Raw genomic sequence first — 21899 nt, forward strand, 5'->3', positions numbered from 1 at the left:
AAAACCATACTGCTCATCCCGAACATAGGATTTCAGGTGATAGCTCCAGGAATATAGTATCCTCTATGGTCATGAATTAAAGTGCTGTAGATCGGGAATATCGGCAGACCCTGGAATATGCGGCTTTGCCTATGCAGGGCTGACTGCTTGCGCTCGCAATCCTCCTATCTTATTGTAGTTTTTCGTTTTTTATCTTTTCTTTCCTTTCTTTCCCTGTGTCACACAAAATAACTGTCGCATCTGTCGTTACATCGGATTCTCTTGAGCAAGGAGCTCTTCGTTGAGTGCTCAAATTGGCGCAGAGGACAACTCCCAACAGCGCCAAGTCGGATCCAAGACGTTCTTGCTTTGCTGCCAATTGTCGCAATTGCCCATACTCTTACCGTGCCCGGCATTTTGTGACGCAACTTCTTTGGTGCCGCTGCCCTAGCTTGAAGTATCATAGCAGAATCAGACATACGAGTCACTCAGCTCAGCCACCTTGATTAATACCAAGACATTTGTTCGACTACCCTTACGTAGTTTCATTATATCCAGTGATCAAAATTTCTATGTATTCTGAGCTCACCAACTAAGGCGGAGGACCTCACCGCTATCATCGTCATTGGGGCGGAAAAATGACTCCTTCTGAGCATGTATATATATCGGCTAACCCGACTTTTCATTCCTGTCCCAGCCAGCAGCCGCTCAAAGCAGCCATCTCATTTTAGTAACATCTTCATCTCTGCACTGTGATATACCCTCTGTACACGGCCGAATATCTCACCACCTCCTTGTCACCTTTATCGTACAAGATGCCACCGGTCAATTTCGGGAGCTACCAGACGAAAATTTACCACGATGGTACAAATCTAAACAGACTTCCTGCTATAACCACAAACCCCACTCTCCTCGAAAAACATGCCCGGGAAGTTCTCAGTTCGCGCGCCTACAGCTATATTGCCGGCGGGGCCGGGGAGAAGTCAACAATGGAAGCGAATCGGTTGGCATTTCGACAATGGAAATTGTAAGTTCTTTCCCCTAGGACTTTGGCAAGTAAAGGGGAATGGATCCAGGCAAATTGAGTATCTGATTCGAATAATACCAGAGTCCCTAGAGTAATGAGACCGGTTCGACTTACCCAACCCTTTTTTTCCGACCAATATCGGCTGGATACTTCACTTCTTGAATTGTCAAAACTAAGATGTATTCTTTCCAGATGGACGACCAAAGTATATCCGTCAACCTCTTCGGCCAAGAGTACAAATCTCCACTGATTGTTGGTCCGGTAGGCGTACAAGGCCTTTTCCACAGGGACAAAGAAACAGGCGTTGCCCAGGTCTGCTCGGAATTGGACGTTCCCTACACCCTAAGTACGGCAAGCAGCAGCTCAATTGAAGATGTCGCTGCAGCCAATCAAGCTGGTCATCGGTGGTTTCAGCTGTACTGGGTACATGACGAAGAGATCCTACTCTCACTGCTCAAACGAGCCAAAGAGAATGGGTTCACGGTTTTGGTAGTGTCCCTCGACACTTGGACGTTAGGATGGCGACCTACCGATCTTGACCAGGGATATTTTCCCTTCTATGCGGGAATCGGAAATGATGTGGGCTTTTCAGATCCAGTTTTTAGAGCTAAACATGAAAAGAAAGGCGGAAAGATCGAGGACGACATTATTGGTGCGGCGAACGCCTGGGTGTCGGAGTTGGACGATCGACCGCATACTTGGGAGCAGGTCGAATTTTTGAGAAAGCATTGGCAGGGTCCAATTGTACTAAAAGGAATTCAACATGCGGATGATGCCAGGAGAGCTTTGGAGACGGGGTGTGAGGGTCTTGTTGTTTCGAACCATGGAGGTTTGTACCTATCTAATCCCATTAGACTGTCATATGCTGATCCACGATGGCTGCTTGTAGGTCGGCAAGTTGACGGTGCTATTGGATCTTTGGACGCGCTTCCAGATATTGTTGATGCAGTCGGCGATAAAATGACGGTGATGTTTGATTCTGGGGTGAGAACGGGGGCAGATGTCATCAAGGCATTGTGTCTTGGGGCAAAAGCCGTTCTAGTCGGAAGACCCGTTATATATGGTCTCGCTATCGGCGGTAAAGAGGGCGCAAAATCAGTGATTGAGTGTTTACTTGCGGATTTGTGGCAGGGAATGGGGTTGGCTGGTATGAGGACAGTTGCTGATTGCAACCGGGATTGTATGAGGAGGATCAGCTATCCTGGGGACTTGAAGACCATGCTTTAAGCCAAACAACGCTACTTCATTGGCACCTTCCGCGGATGGAAAGCAGGGTTACATTGAATCGTTCTGTTTCATTTCACAGGCCTGGGATATTGACATCTGCCGATGTGGAGTGGAAGGGCATACAAGTTCGCCGTCCCAAATACTTCTAGCCAGCCGCTGTTGGAGCACCCTGTCGAGAGAAGAGGGTCATGTTTTGATAGTGCACCCAGGGAACTGTCTGGATTCCTGTATGTCTAGTCGTACTTAAGTCGACAACATTATACACAGCATTTTTATCATTAAGAATATCAAGACCCTGGCAAAAAAAACCTAGCCCTAATTAACATCTACTAGTATCAAACTCTATTTTTCCTCTTGGCCAGTAGGAATTGGCAGAGTCCATCCGACCCGGAACCTAACCCAAAGTACTAACTCATTTTGGGTTATGTTTGATGGACTAGAGATCTTTGATTATAAATTGGACATTCAAGATGGATTCCCATTTCAGCTTTTTAAAAAAATAATAATAATAAACGAATCTAGATTTACCCAAAAATTCATACTGGCATCTGGGTGGGATATTGAATTAATAAAACTAGCAAAATTTATGAAGTCATGATAGAAAACTGTAAAAAGTCAAATAATTATGAAGATAATGGGATTTCTAGATGTATACCATCTATCCAATGGGTTGAGTTGTATTTCAGGTCGGGATTTCTCAATCCGAAACAGGTTTCGCCAATGCCGAGGATACATCGATCATAAATTTGAAGACCTTCCATCTCATGCAATCCACAGATATGGGCTGGGTTACGAATTATACAATGTGCTCTTCAAAGGCAGATATATAACTCCAATCCTAGCTCAAGTACAGTTAGAGCAATGGGTCGCTCTTTACTATACAAATTCGCGTTCTAAAAGACCTTTTTGATCTTCCACCCGGTCTTGAAGCCTCTCGCCAACGCAAAGAAGGCCGTTGAAACCCCATAAGCCACCCCGCAAAACACAATTAATCCCCAATATTCTTCCACCCCATTATGCGTCTGCACTTTGAGTATTTGTCCTGCGATTGGCAACGCCACAAGCACTCCCACGCTCACGAACGCATAAGCAGTGCCATATCTCTTCCCAAAGTCCTCCGTTTTGGAAATTTGTGCGACACAGACCGGACTTAGGCCTATTGCCGAACCACTCCAGAACCCGAAGAGTGCAGCATAACTGTATATAGCTGCGTGATTTGATCCGCTTTTCAGCCACAGTGTGACGGTGAAGATTGCTGAGACGGCGGTTGTGACGACCATTGTGTTGAAACGGCCGTATCGATCTGCTGCATAGGCGGGCATCAATCGGCCGAGGATGGAGCCTGCGTTCAGAATGGACATCAGCGCATAGGATTGCTGCATTGTCATCGAGTTTGCGTGTCCGTACGATGTGAGATACGTGACAGGGATGAGCGCGCCAATGTCGGCAAAGACTATCGCTACGGTTGTCAGGGTAAACGGGATCTCACGGAGAACTCGGAAGTCGATAGTCTTTCGTGTGCTCTTGTTGAATTCTCGCCGTGATTTCTGGAAAAGAGCGCCAATGCTGCAGAAGAACAAGGCGATGAAGCCGATAGTGCGAATTGCCCAGCCAAAGCCGACTTTCGGTGCGAGGGCGTCGAAGATCTGCGGGAAAATGATCCCACCGATACTTCCGGCAGTGGCGATGATGCCTGTTGCGAGGGCACGGCGTCTTTGAAACCAGTGGTTTATGACAGAGACACTGGGGGTGAAGAGCATTGATGCAGAGCTGCCGCCGAGAACGCCGAAGCTGAGCATGAATTGGTAGTATTCTATCCAGAAACTTTAATACTACAAAGGGGAAATTAACTAAAGGGATTGTGGGCTCACCCTTCGAGACACTGAAGGACATCACAGCGGTTGTTAGGCCAATGGTGCCTAGGACAAGCAGCTGCTTCGCTCCGTAGCGATCAAATATAGGCCCTTCTCGCCATCAGTTTCCTTATTAATCCAACACCTGGTTGGGAAATATAACTTACCAACCTGAATTCCACCGATCAATAGGAAGAAAATATGAACGCTGAAAATCCACGACACAGCGGAGCGGGAGTACTGGCTCAGCTGATGCGTTGCAATCCAATCCGCGAAAACACCAGTGCTATTCACCAGGCCAAACGAAGGGAGGGCAGCGCACCACGACCCTAAGACCACCAGCCACGCCTTCATTCCACCGTCAGGGTACAATTCAGACTCGTTGACTGCCACTGTACGCTCTGCCGGCATCCTTGTCACTTCTTGGGAAGCGACGTCTTCCTCGACTGTGCCCATTTTTCAACGGTATATATGAATCTGAAAGAGAAAAAATGGTGGGAAAGAATCTACGTCCGATGTTGCGTCCAACAGGAAGAAGAAATAAGGCCCCCGGGGAAATGAGAAGCGCGCGTGAGGGGTCCAGCCCTAGCCGTATAAGATGTGATAAGGCAAGGAGGTAGGTTACATACATACATTTGTCTGCAGAATCAATAATATGTAGATAGTTAATTAGAAAGTAGTTACACGGAATAATTCACCAACCCCTGGTATGTAGATCCAAAAACTGCCTAAGGCATTCAAACTTCCTATTTGGGTGCCCGCCAGCACTTTCTTTGTCTCACTTTCACAAATCCGTTCTAATCATTCTATCTACTGCAGCCCTAATGTAAGTCTAATGCAGGACCGATTTTAGTTCCTTGGTTGTCTCATTGTACCGTCCTTGATCATTTGCGATGCTACTCGCGCAGTCCGGAACTAGAGGCAGAGTCAATTGAGTCAAGGACATAATGGCTCTGCTGCACCCATCCACACGGTCCTCAAGTTGACCTGGGGTGTCTGGGGGCGCGGTAGTAGAATTCAATAAGACCATGGCGAGAGTGTCATTTTTTCCAATCACAATCTCCATGAGAATTCGATAGACATCGGCGAACTATTGAGTCCCAGTGTCAAACAAGGGTAAAAGAAAAGAAAAGAAGAGGGAAACATACTGCGTGATAATTCTCACAGATATCCTTTTGCATACTTGCATCCAACGCTTTCTCGGCTTTTTCCTTCGATATCGAAAGTGCCAAAACTTCGTTGTCTGCGGTTGTGGTGATCAACTCAAATCCCCCGATAACATCCTAGGTATAATTTCAGTACAATAAGACTTCCTAGATGAATAACAAGAATGAATAGCCGGGATGAAGAGGGCACTCACCGATAAAAAGCGGCCCACTGTTGAAGGAAAGATATCAATAGCCGCGTCTGCTGTCAACGAGGATAGATCCATCATTATATGCAGAGTATTTGCTAGAGCCTTAACCGTGGCCGAAGTGTCGGCAGCAGAGGCGACGAGTGCGTCAAGTGACAATGCCGCGAGGATAGCGCGGAGGTTCATGATGATGATGATGATGATGATGATGATGATGATGATATTGTTGTTGTCATTGCAGATTGGGTCGGCCTGAAAGGGAGGGGAGGATCTATAAGAGAGTACATACAACGGACTGCCAAGAATGACCGTTGATATCCTACTTTCATCCCTTGCAGATTTGTGACCAGAACTAGCTAGACCTTTACATATCCCGTCGAATGCCCATTTTTATGCACAATCAATACTAGCACGCACGCATGAGCCAACTAATGACATTATTTACGCGTACGATGTATAACTACCAGTTAGTATATTCAGTATCGTCATCTTATCACCAATCTTGTAGAATGAGGATAGATACCTCGGAATTTCCATACTGAAATCAACATTATAATTACCACCTGGTATTACAGTTCTCGTGGTTCTTATTGGGGGAGGCCGTTCACCTACTTAGCAACATTGACGAAACGAATAATTTGCTGGAACGAGGCCTGGTAGTAGACGCCACGACTTTTGGTGGATTGAGCGACCCATAGGCGTCTTTCGCAAGATAAGTCCTGCTTTGACAGGTGTATCTTGCATGAAAAGACTGCGTCAACAAATTCCCACTCACAGAAGATGATACTTCTCTTTGACTATTTATTGTTAGACCAAATTCAATGTGAATTTTCCATTTGTAACAAAATCCAGAGCCCATCAGTAATTGAAAAGATTGGGCCCCAAACCCAGTCTTGGATTGGGTTGGTTGGGTTCTGCGTCGGATGGATTTTGGCGATGTCTAAAACCATCACCGTACTGACGTCTAATCCAATCCCTAACAACCTGACGAACTTCATCCGACTTTTGTGAATTGTTTGCAGATATTTGGGCAAGCTGCCAACATATAATGCTATCATGGCAACAAAATATACTTGTAGGCCGATGGAGTTGAGTAACTACCGATTTGCCAACCGGTTCGCCGATTGCCGATTGAACTCTCCACCCCAATTGGCCATACACCGTATGCAGCTAGCTCTATAGTGTCCACTCACTTCGTCAGTCCATTTCAATGTTGGAATAGAAGTGGACCTATTCTTGGACTGTCTGCTTATTATTTTTTCTTCTCAGCCCCTCCGACCCCTCATAACAGTATGATCAGCTTCTCTATTTAAGATGGCATGTCCACGAGTATCCAATTTAATCTACGCAAGTTTCTCTATCTCGTCCAGTACCATAGACTGTACTAGTATATCTACCACCTATCGCCAGAAAAAAAAATATATATACATATTGAAAATGCCGAAATATGTCCTAACCGGCGTTGGAGGAAACATCGGCAGCATTGCAGCCTCCTATGCATTGGAAATTGTCCCATCGGACAGCACTCTCGTTTTCACCACATCCAATCCCGACAAAATTCCCAAAGAAACCCGTCAAAGCTGGATAGAGAAAGGTGCTACAATCTCCGCGGCTAGCTACGACAATGTGGAAAGTCTCAAGAGTGTCTTTGCCGGTGCAGAAGCCGTGACGTTGATCTCAACTTGGGCATTTGGTCGTCGACACGAACAAGCACATAATGTTATCGATGCCGCTAAGCAATGCGGCGTACGTCGGATCTGCTATACCTCGTTTGTAGGTGCTGATGATCCAGCACCAACTCCTGAAATGCCTTTCTTGCCTCGGGATCATAAGCAAACCGAGGCTCTAATCCGTGCCTCTGGATTGGAGTATACTATCCAACGGGATTTCTTGTATCTGGATAATATCCCCAATTTCTTTGCTCCGTCTTGGAAATTCTGTGGGAACCGCTGGCTTTCGAATTCTGGAGGCGTGCCGGGTGCTTATGTTGCTCGTGAAGATTGTGGTAGAGTACTAGCCGCTCTTCTCTTGGGTCGTGGCGAGACCAACACGATCTACACTGTGACAGGTCCGGAGGCTGTGACAGATGAACAGATCTTTCAGTGGATATGCAGTCATGTTGGAGATCAGGGTCAATTCGTCACTGTATCGGATGAGGAAATGAAAGATTATTGGCTAAAGCGCGGATTGCCAACTACAGTTTCAGGAGATTTCTCTCAGATCCCGATGAAGCTATGTATTGATGATCTTCTGTGTTGTGGCGAGATGGTAGCTCGAGGCTATATGGCTAAGACTAGTAACACTGTTGAGGCTCTCACTGGACGCAAGCCGCTATCATATAAGGATGTGATGGCTAAACACAAAGGTGTGTTTTGAGATATTTTGTTGGACTTAGCTATATTTAGGAGCAGTGTCAGTCCAGGCATGTCACTGTATGTACAGATCGACTGGTATAGACAAGATTCCTTGGAACAGTTTCTTTCTGTGAATCCAATGCTTGCTCGTATCTTGAAGTACTTTAGCAGACAAAATATCGTATTACAGATCTCCTAAATCTACCCACCTCCATAAACCCACCAGTGAACATGTTTCTGGCGAAGACTACTGAAGTATGAAAATACCGAAAGGCAATGGATGCCACTTTGTAGACACGATCTAACTAATTGGGGGCACCCTCTCCCTCCACCCGGACAGACGATGTAAACAATCGACACAACGAATTATCATATAGCCACTGACTGTGAGTAGGAGACATAAACCCAACCTCCAACCGCTTAATCCACTTCAAACCATATAAGCACCCCCTGAAACCTGAAACGTCTGACCCGTCAACCACTGCGAATCAGGACTAGCAATCAAAGCAGCAACGCCCGAAACATCTTCCGGCAGTCCAACCCTACCAAGAGGAGACCACTTCGACAACATAGCTTCAATCTGATCGTCATTCATATCTGCCCCGCCAGAAATGTACTTTGCAGCCATTTCAGTGTACATGTCTGTTTTCACGCCTCCGGCTGCAATGCAGTTTACCGTGATATTGCGTGGTCCAAAGTCTACTGCTAGACATTTTGTCATTCCTTGCACGGCTGCCTTTGAGGCGGCGTATATTGCGTGATTGGGGACGCCCTGGGAGAGTTAATTGATGGTTCCCGGTATATAGGGTATAGCCAGAATAGGAATATCAAAAACAATACAGAATGAAATCAAACAACTAGCTCATTGATAACGAGTAGTACTCACCTTAACCGCAGAAATCGAAGAAGTCAACATAACTCTCCCAAAATCCTCCATATACTTAAAAGCCTGTTGAGCAACAAAATACTGCCCTTTAACATTAACCGCGAAAACAGCATCGATATCCGAACCCGTCACCTGCGTCAAGGACCCGAAATGCTCAATACCCGAGTTACTCACGACGATGTCCAAACGACCAAATTCTTTCATTAAGGTCTCGAACATCGCGGGCACTTCGTTATCATTGGATACATCTGCTTTGAGGGTTATGGCGCGGACACCATGGGTACGGGCTTCAGCTGCGATTGATTCGGCGGCTTCTTTGGAGTTTATGTAGTTTATTGCCACGTTTGCGCCTCTAGAAGCGAATTTTAGGATTATTGAGGCGCCGATACCGCGGCTTGAACCGGTGACTTTTTTTTTAAGATTTTTCTTAGTTTGAGGTTTTGGTTTGGGAGGGTTGATTTAATAGGGTTGGTTGGTGGTGACTATACATACCGATGGCGACTTTTCCTGCTAAATCCCTGTTTGTGGACATTGCGAGTAGATTATGTAGTGAGTATAGTGTAAAGGTTTGTTCTTTTGCGAAAACGCGGGGTATGCACCTTTTTATATGGAAGTGTGGTGCTCATCTGCAGCACAAAACTCGGTGAACGAAGGGCATCTGCAAGCGGTATTGCTTGTTGCAGTTGACCCACTCGCAACTACGTGGGACGCTTGAGAACCCCATGCTCACTGGTAGAAGCAGAGGCAGATGCTAGGGCAAAAGGAAAAGCATGAAATTTGAATTTTGATCCAATATATTGAATCCCGTATCCGAGTGACTAAAGGTACATATTTGAAACATATTGGGGGCGCATCCCTGGCTGATATCTAGAAGGTCATCCAGCCTAGAGGAACTCCCACGATGAGACGCTGCTCTGAGAAAAACACAGGCTCCCACCCTTTGCACATCCTTTTTCCGGATTCATCCAAACCTGATACTCGTGGAAACGCCCCTTCCAGACAGCAAGGCAATCAAAATACTAAAATCTCTTGATGTCAAAAATAGAAAGAAAAGGAACTCCATGGTGGACAAGAAAAAAGGAAAAAAAAAGAAGGGGAAGAAGAAATCAAAACATGGCTAGCATATGAGGCATGAAAAAAGGTGGGCAGCGGAGGGAAGGTCAGAAGGGAGTCTAGAAACACAGCAACTGATCATTCTTCGTCGGCGTCAGGATCGGTTCCGTTGGCGGTGCTGGCGCCATCGAAATTGGAGTTGTTGAAGGTGAGTTTGATCTTCGGTTGACCAGATGTGCTGGCAGTCAATGGAGTATCGGCGCCAGAAGCAGCACCAGTTGACTGTCCATCACCGGTAACAGAAGCAGGATCATCGAAATTTGCAAATTCGGGGTGGCCTTCTGTTAATTTCTTCAACTCCATCACACATTTTTCCTATTTCAATGGTTAGATAGGAAACTCAAAATTGATCCTGGAGGAATACTTACTTCAATGTCATTGGCATCCTGGAACAAGAGACTGCCGTCTTCGTTGTAAGTTCTGGCATTCTGGCAAAGTAGATGAATGTCATCCCGGAACTCCTTCAAACTTTGGTAGTCATCCCGCTTGATTTTCTTCTCAATCGTGTCTACTGCAATCGGATTCTTGATGATCATGTAATAGTCGGGGTATTGCGAGCGTGGCGGAGGCTTCATGAAGGGGTCGATGATTGCCCGCACCATTGGTCCTTCTTCACTATCAGATGATTCGGCAGGTATTTCCTGCTCCATCTCTTTGAGAGACTGCATAACGCTATTAACGATTCGGTTCAAGGTCGCACGGTCAGCACTGCTGAGAGTGTCCGGGATCTTCGGTTGACGACCACGCTTGCGTTTGGGTTGCGGGGTCTCTTCGACAACCTCTTCAGCCTTGCGTTTGGGCGGGGGTCCACGGCGACGCTTCTTCTTTGGTGTCTCCGATTCCTCGATCGAAGGGTCAGGAGACGATTCAATTATGCCCGACGCTCTCTTCTTTCTCTTCTCTTTGTTGGCCAGTTTCTCAGCGGCTCGACGAGCATTTTCCTCGACGACCTCTTCTAAAGTAGGAGCATCTTCCTCGCCACCTTCCATGGCATCCACCGCTCTTAGGAACTGAAGCTCAGACAAACCATCGTCATATCGTGTAATCTTACGCTCACGAGCTCCACGACCGTATACTTCCGTCTCAGTTGCCTCTTGAACGGGGTTGTCTTCTTGCATATAGATGTCGGGCAATTCCTCTTCGCACATCAAACGCGGGTAACGGCCATTGGGCCCATATCCGTCGGTCAGCGCTCGTTCTTTGTCTATCCCTTGGAAAACGGCCAATTCTTCTTCGGAACGAGCCATGATTTCGTTCAAGTCGTCATCGTCCATTTCATCTTGCTCTCCAATCTGGTCTGCCGCCTCTGCCGTCTCCAAAAGTGTGCGAAGAAGGGCATCTCGTTCTTCGTTCGTGGACTTGTTATCGAACTTTCCGGCTTGAATAACCTTGCCATCCATGTCAAGCTTGAACTGCGCACGTTCCAAAATCTTCTCTTCGACAGAGTTGGAACTGATTAATCGTAAAATTCGAACTTCGTTCTTCTGTCCAATACGATGGGCACGATCCTGGGCCTGCAAATCTTGATGGGGATTCCAATCTGAGTCGTAAATGATAACAGTATCGGCGGACTGCAAGTTCAGACCCAGACCACCAGCACGTGTCGAGAGAAGGAAGCAGAAGTATTCCGAATCAGGCGCGTTGAACAGTTTCAAAAGATCTGATCGATCATCTGATTTGGTCGCACCATCCAAACGGAGATACTTCAGGCCGCGAAGACGAAGGAAGTCTTCCATGATGTTCATAATCTGAGTCATTTGGAAGAACATGAGGACTCGATGGCCGGTGGCACGGAACTTGGGCAGAATACGATCAAGCAATTCGAACTTTCCTGCGGTACGCCAAAGAAGGTCATTGGACATGCGGCTCGGGTTCATTTGGTCTTCCACGGGTTCAAAGACGAAGGGGTGGTTGCACAGTTTTCGAAGCTGCATCAGCATGTTGCTAAGACCGCGCATACCGGTCTTACCACCCTTACCATCACTGACAACCATCTTGTTGTGAGTAACGAGCTGCTTGTACAGCTTAGCCTGCAGGGCGGAGAAGCGGCACTTGATAACACGCTCTTGCTTGTCTGGCAGGTCCTTTTCGACGTCCTTCTTGAGACGACGGAGCAAGAAGGGACGAAGGACCTTATGCAAACGACGAATGACAAGCAACTGTTCTTCTTCAGTCAGATCAATTCGATCTTGACCACCGGTATTGGCAAACGGTGTGTTGAACCATTCGTCAAACGACTTGACAGACTTGAAAATCTTCGGCAAAACGAAATTGAGCAGTGCCCAGAGTTCTGGCAGGTTGTTTTGAAGCGGTGTACCAGTCAAGATCAAACGGAAGCGACTGGTGTAATATTGAGCCAAAGTACTGCTCAATTTCGAGTTGGCGTTCTTCATACGGTGACCCTCGTCAATGATCATGTGAGTCCACTTGATCTTGCTGAGAAGAGGTCGGTCCTTGATGATATATTCGTAAGTTGTCAAAAGAACTTGGAAGTTGCCCCATCGGATCTGCTGCTGTTGCTGTTTGCGAGCATTTGGAGGACCCTTATAAACGACCTTGCTGACGGCGGGCGCCCACTTGTCAAACTCGACGTTCCAATTGGTCAATGTACTAAGAGGCACAATGACCAGGAAAGGACCATTGTTCTGCTTCTTCTCGATGATATAAGTAATCAGACTAATGGTCTGGATAGTTTTACCGAGACCCATTTCGTCAGCAAGAATACCGTTCAAGTTGTTGTTATAAAGGGAGATCATCCACTGGAGACCCTTCAACTGGTACTCCTTCAGTTGACCTCCAACAAGAATCTTTGGTTGTTCAGTGACCTCTTCCTTGACGGTGTGCGCCACCTCATAATAGTCGTTGGTCTCATCGTCACCAGATCCGTCATCCTCGACGTCTTCAGCTTTGCCGCGGCCTTGCTGCTCTCGAACACTACCCTTGAGCTGGCGCATCCACTTGTTGGTCTGGCCAACAAGGTGGTCAAGACGAGAGTTCTTGGCTTGTCCAAGCAATTTCATATAAGTCTCTTCATCGTTAGCCTTCAGGGCCTGGAGACGCTGCTTAGCGGTACGCTCAACACGCTTCTGCTCTTCACGCTCCTGGAACTGATGATGCTGAGACATGTGACGACCCAACTTCTCGAGACGGGTCCTCGCGGCATCTGCGTTCTGTACAAGGACCATGCGGTGATGCAGAAGAGCCTGTAACTGAGCATTTTGCTTCTCCTTTTCTCTTGACTCGCGGGCAGATCGCTGTTGAGCCTCGAGCTTCTCGGTAATGCGGGCTTCGCGAAGGGAAGGCCTCTTCATGCGACGCTGTTGTGAAGTGTTCACCTGGTTCCGGTCGTGCGCAATTGCGCGTCGGAGCTTCTCACGAAGCAATCGTTGCCGCTCAAATAGATTGAGGGATTTATATTCGATAAGGAGGGAGGTGTTAGCGGAGGAGTCGCCGCTCGGAGCATCGCTCTTCTCAGTGTCCCAAACACCAATGTTGACAGGCAGTTCTTGAATAGCCTTGGCGCGACTGGTCATTCGGTTGAAGCGTGCGACTTCACGGTCCTCGTCTATAGATAGACGGTCCAAGAAGGTGGGAGAGAATGCCGGGATACGGCCGCGCTTCTTGAAGATAGCATGATCCCGGTACGAAATCTTATTTGAGACCTTGTCAGGTACTTCATATTTATCATACCATTCCTTAGTAAGGATATCGTTGTTTGTTTGGTCCGAAGGCTTTTCGGATGTGTCTTTGTCGGCGTTTTCGACGATCTTCTCGGCGGCCGCAACATTTTCGGTCGGAGTAGGGGTAGGGGTCTGGGTCTTCTTCACTGCGAAAAGTTGCTGACGAAGAGCGGGAGGAATGAGTTCATTTTTGGACAGCTTCTTGAAAGCAAAGATCTGGTTACGCAGGATAGCGAGTTGCTCAGGCGAAAAACTTCCGCTTCCAACCATGGCGGACTTGCGACCAGCATTCGCATCGTTTGTGGGACCAGTCATAGAGGATGTAGAGGCAGTCCGTCCTATTGAGTTGCGAGTTTAGCAGTGCATTGATCAGGGTGAGCCAAACCGGCTTTATTATATCACATACCATGAGCACCATTGATGGGAGCATCGGATGCAGGAGCAGGAGCAGCGCCATTGAGCATTTGCTGTTGTTGCTGTTGCTGTTGCTGCTGGCGTTGCGCTGCCAGTTTTTGTTTTTGGAACATTTGCTGGCGTTGGACAGCGGCAAGGAGATTGTGATATTTGAGGTATTCGGGGTTATCATGGGGAACACCCTGTTCTTGAAGTTGTTTAAATTTCTATAGACGAAAAAGTGTTAGATGCGATCCCATAACGCTGGGGCAATTGATGACCAGGGAGCTTGGAAGGTAGAGGAGGATGTACCTGCAAAGCATCTTGGATATGCTGCTGGGTCAGATTCGGCGGCAAACTCATATTGCCGGGCGCCATCGAAGGCGCCGACTGCAGCGAAGCCATATTTGATGCGCGTATTACTTCAATTCATAAGTGGATTAGATAACGCGTGGGGAGTGAGATGCTTTCTTTTTGGTTGTGGTCGAGGTCGAGGGTCTGCGAATCACAGGCTCCACTTCAGAAACGCTTGGTCGCGTCTTGTAGTGAAGGGGGGATTGTGCAAAGCGCGACCAGGTAGGGTGAGTGCGCGACGGAGGAGGGTCGGCGGGAGGTAGAGGCGACGAAAGAAAGGTTCGTCGGAACTTCTTGGCGATGGAAGCGTGATGATTTTTGGGGCCCGTGGTCGGAGCTCGGAAGATGCGATCGATGGGAAGTCTGGGGTGGCGGGTACGACAAAGTGGAATGGAGTGGAAAGGGAGGAGAGGGGGGAACAATCTCCAAGGCGGAAGGGAAAACACGAAAAGGGCGGGAAAGCGGAAGAAAGTGAAGGCTTGACGCGAAAAAGGGCGGAAGTTGGGGGCAAAAGTGGATGGAAATGAAGTGGTGGAAGTTGCGCGACTTCAACTTTCTCGGGGAAAACCAGCTGGGCAAGAAGAGAACAACAGGAAAGCGTGAGAATTTCGGGGGGGTGAAGTCACGGGACTTGTCACCTGAATGAGCTACGCGGGCTGCGCAGATCTGAGACCATGAGTCAGCATCTCTTACTACTTTCGTAACTGCCCTTCTACATACTAGTACTGTACACTACAGAGTACACAGTACTATAGTTATACGCAATGAAGAAATATTATACGCAAAGAGGTATATTCACGGTGACTCGGCATAGTCACAAATATCAACTCGTGTCAGAATCACTCAGACACATAACGATAATCCCATCATGGCCCCAAACGCCCGCTGCGATTTATTCAGATACATCAATTCACTCAACTCATCCATCCCAAGCAGTCTATATATTGGTCGCTGTGACTAGTGTCCGCTTCATAGGGGGGAGGAGGGGGTGGGGGTTTCTTTGCTCGAGAAGGAGGTGGTGGTGGAGGGGCTTTCTTGGTAATTGTGCCCCCGTTCAACGCCGTTGCGCTCGGTCGTCGAGATGCCACACTATCGTGTGAGGTTGCTGGCGAGCTAGATCGAGCTCCATAACTGCGTTCAGGGCTGGACCGCCCATACGAGCTAACCTCCTCCGAGTCGGCATATGGATCAGCACTGAAATTCTGCCTATTGCTAGTGGTGGCAGTGGGTATATTTCGCTGTCCTGCCAAGGTATCACTAGTCGTCCGTTGGATCCATTGTGATGCGATGGGTGCCTGCTCGTGACGGAGCTGCGTAGGTCCTTCAAAGGTGGGTGTCCGATTGAGGACTGGTCGAGGGAAGCTATTACTAGGATGAAGCTCCCGCGCGGGTGCCTCGGTCATAATAGTTTTGCTAGACCTGATTGGCGGCCGACTTTCCACGGCGCTCACGAGTTCTTCCTGCACGGGTTCATACCGTTCTTGGTATGAGTGAGCAGTATTGGAACGAGCCCGGGTGGCCCGGCGAGTTGGTGGAGGCCCCTGACTAGAGCTAGTTGCGGGTCAGCAAGATTTGTTTTCCCAAACCCAGCTCAATTGGAAAATACTCACTTTCCAGGCCACTCGTTCTTGAGCTGTAGAAGTGCTTCGCGACACCGATCATGGTACTCCAGCTGGGCATCCAGGAATGTTCCCATATCCATAACATTGTCGACTTCGGCTTCCTTGATGTCCTGCATGCGGCGGAGCACGTCGTCACTTGCTTCCTCGTACTTTACCTTCTGAGAGCGCAGCTCTTCTTCCACGCGGAAATCCTCTTTCTTGGCCTTTTCCATCTTGGAAAGAGACGTATCATAAGCCAACCTGCGGCTATCAAGCTTCTTCCGAGCAGTCTAGTTTCCGTTAGCTTCCATGTTCAATGATGCATCTCTTTCGCAGAATTCATTTACCTGGTAGTCTTTCATTTGCGTCAGGGATCTCTCAAGGGATTCAAGCCAGCTTGAATTCGCCTGTCCAATATAGGTCTCTTGGATGCGTGCGATACGCTCTTCGGTTCTTCCAAACACTAGAATGGGTCAGTCAATACCCTGTGTAACATAGTCCAAGATTTTGCGGTGGCATACTAATCAGACACTGTCCGTATTCGGAGTTCGCATCAAAATCCTCGCCGTGGCTGACCATGCTGCCACCGAGGTGGGCCACGGGGAGAGTCTTCTCTTTGTCATCTCCCTCACTGCGTTTTGAGATTGCTTTAACATATGCGGTCATGGACTTATGAATGCGATCAACGCCTGTAGTAGCCCCAGAATTAGCGACTTTTCATTTTTTTTGGATCTACACAGAAGAAAGAAAGAAAGAAAAAAAAAAAAGGTGCCTCTCTTACCCTCATGTCGGACACCCATTTCCGTCTCCATCGCCTTAAAGTCATCGGTGGCATTTGTCTTAACTTCTCCGCCCATGCGCTCACCAGCCCATTGCTTAAAGCGTCCGATCCTCTTGTTGACATGCATGGTGAATGAAATCGGGATGAGCGGTTGTTTGTCTTTGCGAGAGTGTGAATATACAGATTAAAACAGACAAAAGACGTGGAAATTGAGCAACCAGCGAGAGAAGAATTGCAATCCGGCTTGGGTAGAAACGCAGCCGTCAACGATAGACTTGAATCCCGAGGGGAGGTGGAAGGTGGGAGATGGAGAAGGAGAAGAAGAAGAGGGAAATGAAGAGGAAGGCAGCCCCTCCATAGAAGCAAGACCAACCAGTTGCAACTTTCAAATTGATTGGCGCCACACCCAAAGGTTCTGGAATCTCTTTTTTTTTCCCTCCCCAATATGTTTCACTGCATGCAGATGTACAATGAAAGATGTCGATCGGTGGGGAATGTCATCGTCTGGCCTGCGGTTGTACTGTATTGTACCTGGATGTACCTCTAACAGCAGTACAAGTAATTAATATTGACAAATGATTAAATATCATCTCAACCCTCTTCCCATCTTTCATTCCTGAGGAAAATTTATCCTCATTTCACTCTCATGACCTAACTAATACCACGCCTGAGACAACGAACCAACATGTTTTATAAAGTCCAGGCGTGACGGCGGCTAAAGCTGTGACACGCGTTGGTGGGCCGACGGTGGAGCAGCCTCATTCCAATTGGAAGTCCAGGAAAGCTGCCCGGATCATCCATGCTCTAATTATAATTAGATGCTAGACAGTGTCGTGTCTTTTCTGTCCTGTTCATGTCGCCACTGTACTGTACTCCGTAATTATGTATACTACAATGTACATAACCGTACAAAATGCAGATCAAATACAACTGATACTGTACAAATCCGCATTCAACACAATCAACGGTCATATGCACCCGGCCGTGCACGGAGCCCTCTCAACGATCTCCCAGGATCTCCTCCCCCTTAACCATCCTTTCCCTGGTTGCCTCGGTGTTTCAGTCCCTCCCTTACTGGGGACTTGGTGGTGGCGATGCCAAAGCCACGACGATCTGCTCCATTGACTTTTCCAAGGTTGGTGCAATCAGCACTTTGTCTCTGCCGTGCTCCCCTTGGCAAGAATCTGTGCTGCCTGTGGGAGAGTACGGTGTACATACATAACGTATACTGTCCAAGTAGGTACATGAATATAGTTAGTGCACTTTGAGTAAATAACTACATAGTATAATACTGTAAAGTCACCCTCACTCCTTATTAGTTAATATCTACAAATGTAACTGTAGTCTACATAGGACAATACGTACACAGCTTACTCCAAAATTACTCCACATTAGATTGATTGTTCATTTCCGTCCTTCATTAAATCATGTCTCATCAAGGCGATTGGCTGGGCTATCTCCTCTACCAATCAAGGATTATCAACTTGAACGAAAAGTCCAAATGCCATATTTGTACTCCACGTAAAGGAAACTAACTAAATATAGTAGTACATAGTCCAAGCAACTGTGTACCCCATGTTTACTGAGTGCCACCGGACCCTCATTTAAACCGAGAGCACGCGGGGGTCGATCGACATCAAATCGAGCGATGAAGTCTCCCCCGACTCAGCTGCCAACAAAACATCAAATTCATTCCACTCCTTCCAACTAGAATCCTTGTCAAGAGAAGAAGGGGATGTAGAATTCCCCCCCAAGACTAGTTTCAACCGCCGACAGACCAGCCATCGGGCCTTCTAAAACACCATCCCCTAGACCTAAATTCGGCTCTTTCATCATCACCATCATCATCACCCCCTCCTCCATCCTCCAAGACCCGCCGGATGGTGTTTCAATGTCAGACAATGTATCAGAAGTCGACGACTCGGACAAGGGCCGGGTGGTCGCGGTGCAAGTGCTGGTGCTTACTAGGAGACCACGAGCATATTGTCCAGGCGTAACGCCAGTATGTTTCTTAAAGACACGATGAAAATGACTCGACGTAAGACCAGCCCGAGTCGCTAACCCCTGAAGACTCGGTTTCAGCCCAGCTGCAAGCTCGTCGCGTATCTGTTCGCATGCTTTGTAGATAATGGCCGTTTGTGGATTACTTTGAGCCGCTGTTCGTCCTGATTGTGGTTGGCAGCGCTTACAGGGTCGGAATCCGGCGTTCTCGGCTTCTGATGCGGTGTTGTAGAATTTGACGTTCGCTCGTCGGGCTAATCGGGCTGAACATGAGGGGCGACAGTAGATTTTTGTTGTTAGGACTGCGTAGACGAAACTATCGACGGTGGCGTCCCGATTTACTACGGCTTGCCATCGTTGTGCGGAGGTGAGGACCTCATTTGATCGGTTGAGGCGCGGGATCTTCTGTTGGGTTTTCATGAGATGTGCCATGATTGAAAGATATTGGTCTCGAAAGGGATCGAGGACATCATGCTAAATTGTTGCAGATTGAAGAATGAAATACCTTGGGAGTACGGGCGCACCGAAAGCTTGTTGGCTCTTGATCTCAATATGACCAATCAGCGGCCGCATTTCAGGCTTTGATACCATTCGTCCCTATCGGTCAGGTCCAGAGTACTTATCAAAGAAAGGAATTCAAATGCTTCAGACTATACAATAAATATTCAATATCATTCCCTATGTAGAATTAGGGTTTAAATTGAGAACTCATCAATTTCAACTTCAAGTTGCAGACCTTTCAATGAACTTGAGCCCATTCCAGACCTAGATATATATAGTATATACCTAGCGTGTACCACCCACAGCTCCTACTCAATATCACATGGGAACAACTTGTTTGAGTTGAACTCACATCACGTTGGATAAGCCAGTATTCTAATAGTAGTATAATACTATTACTAGTTCAAGGTAGCAGATACCTATCAGACACTAGGTGGTGTCTGCTAACTCAGTAATGACTAGATCGTCAAAGCCCTGGGAGTACCAGTGAATGCAGATCCCACAACAACTACACGAGTGTACGTTCGAATCACATTATGAAGTTCGGAGCCCATTGGGACTCCTAACTCAAGTTAAATGCTACACTACTACACTCCAGGTATCTACTCTAATAGAAATGTAGAAGAAAACCTTTCAAGGTAGGAATGAAGAAAAGTTCCCAAACTCCAGATATCGCCCATCCATGGATTAGTTAGATACCAAGATCTATGCGCAACTTCAAGATATTAATTAGCGGTGCACTCAATATCATTCTGATCAGAAAATGATATCAATCTGATGCATGAAATGTGAATTTCCAAAGTACGGAACTTTTCATACCATGTCCTACGTACTACACTAGTGCAGAGAACATTTCAAAAACTGCAGCAGGCTACTACTTCTACAGGTGACCAAGGACAGATGAATTTCAAAGGTGTATCATTTCCAAAACCCCAAGGGGCATTTTTGACTTTTCCGTTCTGCCTTGACTTGAGGCCAGCCTCGGACCCCATTCCATCACCCTTTTTTGATTTAATAAAAAGAAAAGGATGGTGACCACAACCTTAATTCGCTAAGGGCGCATGGGACGCTTATCCGCACTCGCCTAAGTACATATGTCTCATAGCAGAAGTCCATTTTCAACCCGTCACAAAGAAAACTCCACGTAATATCACGCTTAATCCTTGGTCTTCTGGGTACCACGGAGCAGACCGGTTCTCCGGGCAGCAATGAGACCGGCCTTTTGACCCTGGGCGGCGTAGCGGGAGATGGTAGAGGCCTTACCGATATGCTGGTGGTTACCACCACCGTGAGGCTGTACAGAAGAGACCGGTTAGAGTACTGCAAATAGAATAAATCTTCAGATGAAGCATAACTTACGTGATCAACGGGGTTCATGGCAACACCACGAGTCTTGGGCCAAGAGTTGCGCTTGACGGCGAACTTGTGCTTGGCGCGGGAAGCCTTGAGCAGGGGCTTGTCGGTACGACCACCACCGGCGACGATACCAACCATACCACGGGCGGTGTTCTTGATGACCTTCTTGGCACCGGAGGGAAGCTTGACACGGGTCTTGCCGTCCTCGGGGTTGTGGCCAATGACGGTAACGTAGTTACCGGAGGTACGGCCAAGCGCACCACGGTCACCGGACTTCTCCTCAACGTTGGAGATGACGGTACCCTCGGGCATGGAGGCGAGGGGCAGAACGTTGCCGACGGTGAGCTGAGCGTTCTTACCGGCGTAGATGAACTGACCGGTGTACATGCCCTCGTTGGCGATGAAGGTCTCGGTCACCATCTTGAACTTGTAGGGGTGGCGGAACTGGACCTTGGCGAGGGGAGCACCACGGCCGGCATCGTGGATGATCTCCTTGACAACACCACGGGTGTATCCGTGACGCTCAGCGAAGTCGAGGGTACGGAACTGGGCGGGAGCCTTGTTCAGACGGGTGTGAGCCGCTGTAAAGAGAAGAAAAATTCAAGATCAGTATTCCAGTTCCCGTATTTCGCAGCAAAAAGAAATGATTGTAAATGATCTGTGTGTATCTTGTCGCTTCCAATCCTCCTCGCTGCTGTGTGCAGTCCCGACGAAAGAAAAACCGTGCGCATTATGGATTGGATTGGATTGGATTTGGGCTGGGTAGATTGTTGCGGTCGAACTCACTGAAAATGGAGCCACGGCCCTTCCTCTGGTTGCGGATAACGCGACCCATGGCGACTGTCTGTAGGAGATAATTAGTATCACGGAGTCGACAGTCGAAATCCGGTGTTGACGGAGTCGTGTGGAGGGGAAAAGGTCGTACCTCGAATTGAAGATGGGCTTGTCGTTGGGAGGATGAGAAATCGTCGGAGAATGGGACTGTGTGGGCTTTAGGGTGCGGTCGCTAACCTAGCCGAATTGGGTTTAGTGGATGGTGCATTACCTCAGCATCCTAGCCATGCAAGCGAGCCCGATGGGGGAATTCTCTATTGTTCAAGGGACTGTATCTAGAGTTGTTGGTGAAAATATCCTCAAATAAACTAGGTATATCGTAATATACATATTTATTTATTTTTCAAACATACATTGTACTAAATGAACTCTGGAGGATTGTGCCCTGCTTCTCTATGTACAGTATAAACCTGGGGGTGACCAGCTGATCTAATCACCACGTGACTGCTGCCGTAGCCCTGACGCTGTGACCGACCTGGTTGGCTTGCGGAGATCCTCTCAAATGGAGCACTCTGCTGCTAGTCAAGGTCTTCTAGGAAAAAGGCTGTGCATGCGAAGAGTGCAGATTTCAGAGGGAAAAACGCTGTTTTCTTTTTATCAAGTTC

At 47.7% G+C, this 21899-nt stretch overlaps 9 protein-coding genes across 9 annotated transcripts; 2 read left to right on the plus strand and 7 right to left on the minus strand.

The window, feature by feature from the left end:
- Positions 1-794: 794 nt before the first annotated feature.
- On the plus strand, positions 795-2233 carry N7469_002898 (FMN-dependent alpha-hydroxy acid dehydrogenase; the record flags this gene model as incomplete). Its single annotated transcript, XM_056641818.1, has 3 exons — positions 795-1006; positions 1213-1835; positions 1896-2233. 3 exons carry the CDS (start codon positions 795-797, stop codon positions 2231-2233), a joined length of 1173 nt encoding a protein of 390 aa, XP_056504312.1.
- An 893-nt stretch (positions 2234-3126) lies between these two features.
- Positions 3127-4542, minus strand: N7469_002899 (MCT family MFS transporter; the record flags this gene model as incomplete). The annotated part of the gene is made up of 3 exons (XM_056641819.1): positions 3127-4046; positions 4105-4197; positions 4254-4542. 3 exons carry the CDS (start codon positions 4540-4542, stop codon positions 3127-3129), a joined length of 1302 nt encoding a protein of 433 aa, XP_056504313.1.
- A 440-nt stretch (positions 4543-4982) lies between these two features.
- On the minus strand, positions 4983-5626 carry N7469_002900 (uncharacterized protein; the record flags this gene model as incomplete). Its single annotated transcript, XM_056641820.1, has 4 exons — positions 4983-5001; positions 5049-5176; positions 5235-5369; positions 5447-5626. 4 exons carry the CDS (start codon positions 5624-5626, stop codon positions 4983-4985), a joined length of 462 nt encoding a protein of 153 aa, XP_056504314.1.
- Positions 5627-6877: 1251 nt separating this feature from the next.
- On the plus strand, positions 6878-7816 carry N7469_002901 (uncharacterized protein; the record flags this gene model as incomplete). Its single annotated transcript, XM_056641821.1, has 1 exon — positions 6878-7816. The coding sequence occupies one exon, from the start codon at positions 6878-6880 to the stop codon at positions 7814-7816; it is 939 nt and encodes a 312-aa protein (XP_056504315.1).
- Positions 7817-8224: 408 nt separating this feature from the next.
- N7469_002902 (uncharacterized protein) lies at positions 8225-9212 on the minus strand (the record flags this gene model as incomplete). Its single annotated transcript, XM_056641822.1, has 3 exons — positions 8225-8566; positions 8681-9087; positions 9173-9212. The coding sequence occupies 3 exons, from the start codon at positions 9210-9212 to the stop codon at positions 8225-8227; spliced, it is 789 nt and encodes a 262-aa protein (XP_056504316.1).
- Positions 9213-9871: 659 nt separating this feature from the next.
- Positions 9872-14271, minus strand: N7469_002903 (putative RSC complex subunit (Sth1); the record flags this gene model as incomplete). Its single annotated transcript, XM_056641823.1, has 4 exons — positions 9872-10108; positions 10162-13811; positions 13880-14093; positions 14179-14271. The coding sequence occupies 4 exons, from the start codon at positions 14269-14271 to the stop codon at positions 9872-9874; spliced, it is 4194 nt and encodes a 1397-aa protein (XP_056504317.1).
- An 863-nt stretch (positions 14272-15134) lies between these two features.
- N7469_002904 (uncharacterized protein) lies at positions 15135-16729 on the minus strand (the record flags this gene model as incomplete). The annotated part of the gene is made up of 5 exons (XM_056641824.1): positions 15135-15771; positions 15831-16111; positions 16169-16284; positions 16343-16510; positions 16603-16729. 5 exons carry the CDS (start codon positions 16727-16729, stop codon positions 15135-15137), a joined length of 1329 nt encoding a protein of 442 aa, XP_056504318.1.
- A 1592-nt stretch (positions 16730-18321) lies between these two features.
- Positions 18322-19035, minus strand: mpt (putative DNA repair and transcription factor Ada; the record flags this gene model as incomplete). Its single annotated transcript, XM_056641825.1, has 1 exon — positions 18322-19035. One exon carries the CDS (start codon positions 19033-19035, stop codon positions 18322-18324), a length of 714 nt encoding a protein of 237 aa, XP_056504319.1.
- Positions 19036-20260: 1225 nt separating this feature from the next.
- N7469_002906 (60S ribosomal protein uL2) lies at positions 20261-21295 on the minus strand (the record flags this gene model as incomplete). Its single annotated transcript, XM_056641826.1, has 3 exons — positions 20261-20398; positions 20464-21041; positions 21247-21295. The coding sequence occupies 3 exons, from the start codon at positions 21293-21295 to the stop codon at positions 20261-20263; spliced, it is 765 nt and encodes a 254-aa protein (XP_056504320.1).
- Positions 21296-21899: the final 604 nt, after the last annotated feature.

Source organism: Penicillium citrinum (assembly GCF_028827155.1).
Source record: "Penicillium citrinum strain IBT 23319 chromosome Unknown utg000002l:1.0-3833315.0:1.0-3834789.0, whole genome shotgun sequence".
NCBI lineage: Eukaryota > Fungi > Ascomycota > Eurotiomycetes > Eurotiales > Aspergillaceae > Penicillium > Penicillium citrinum.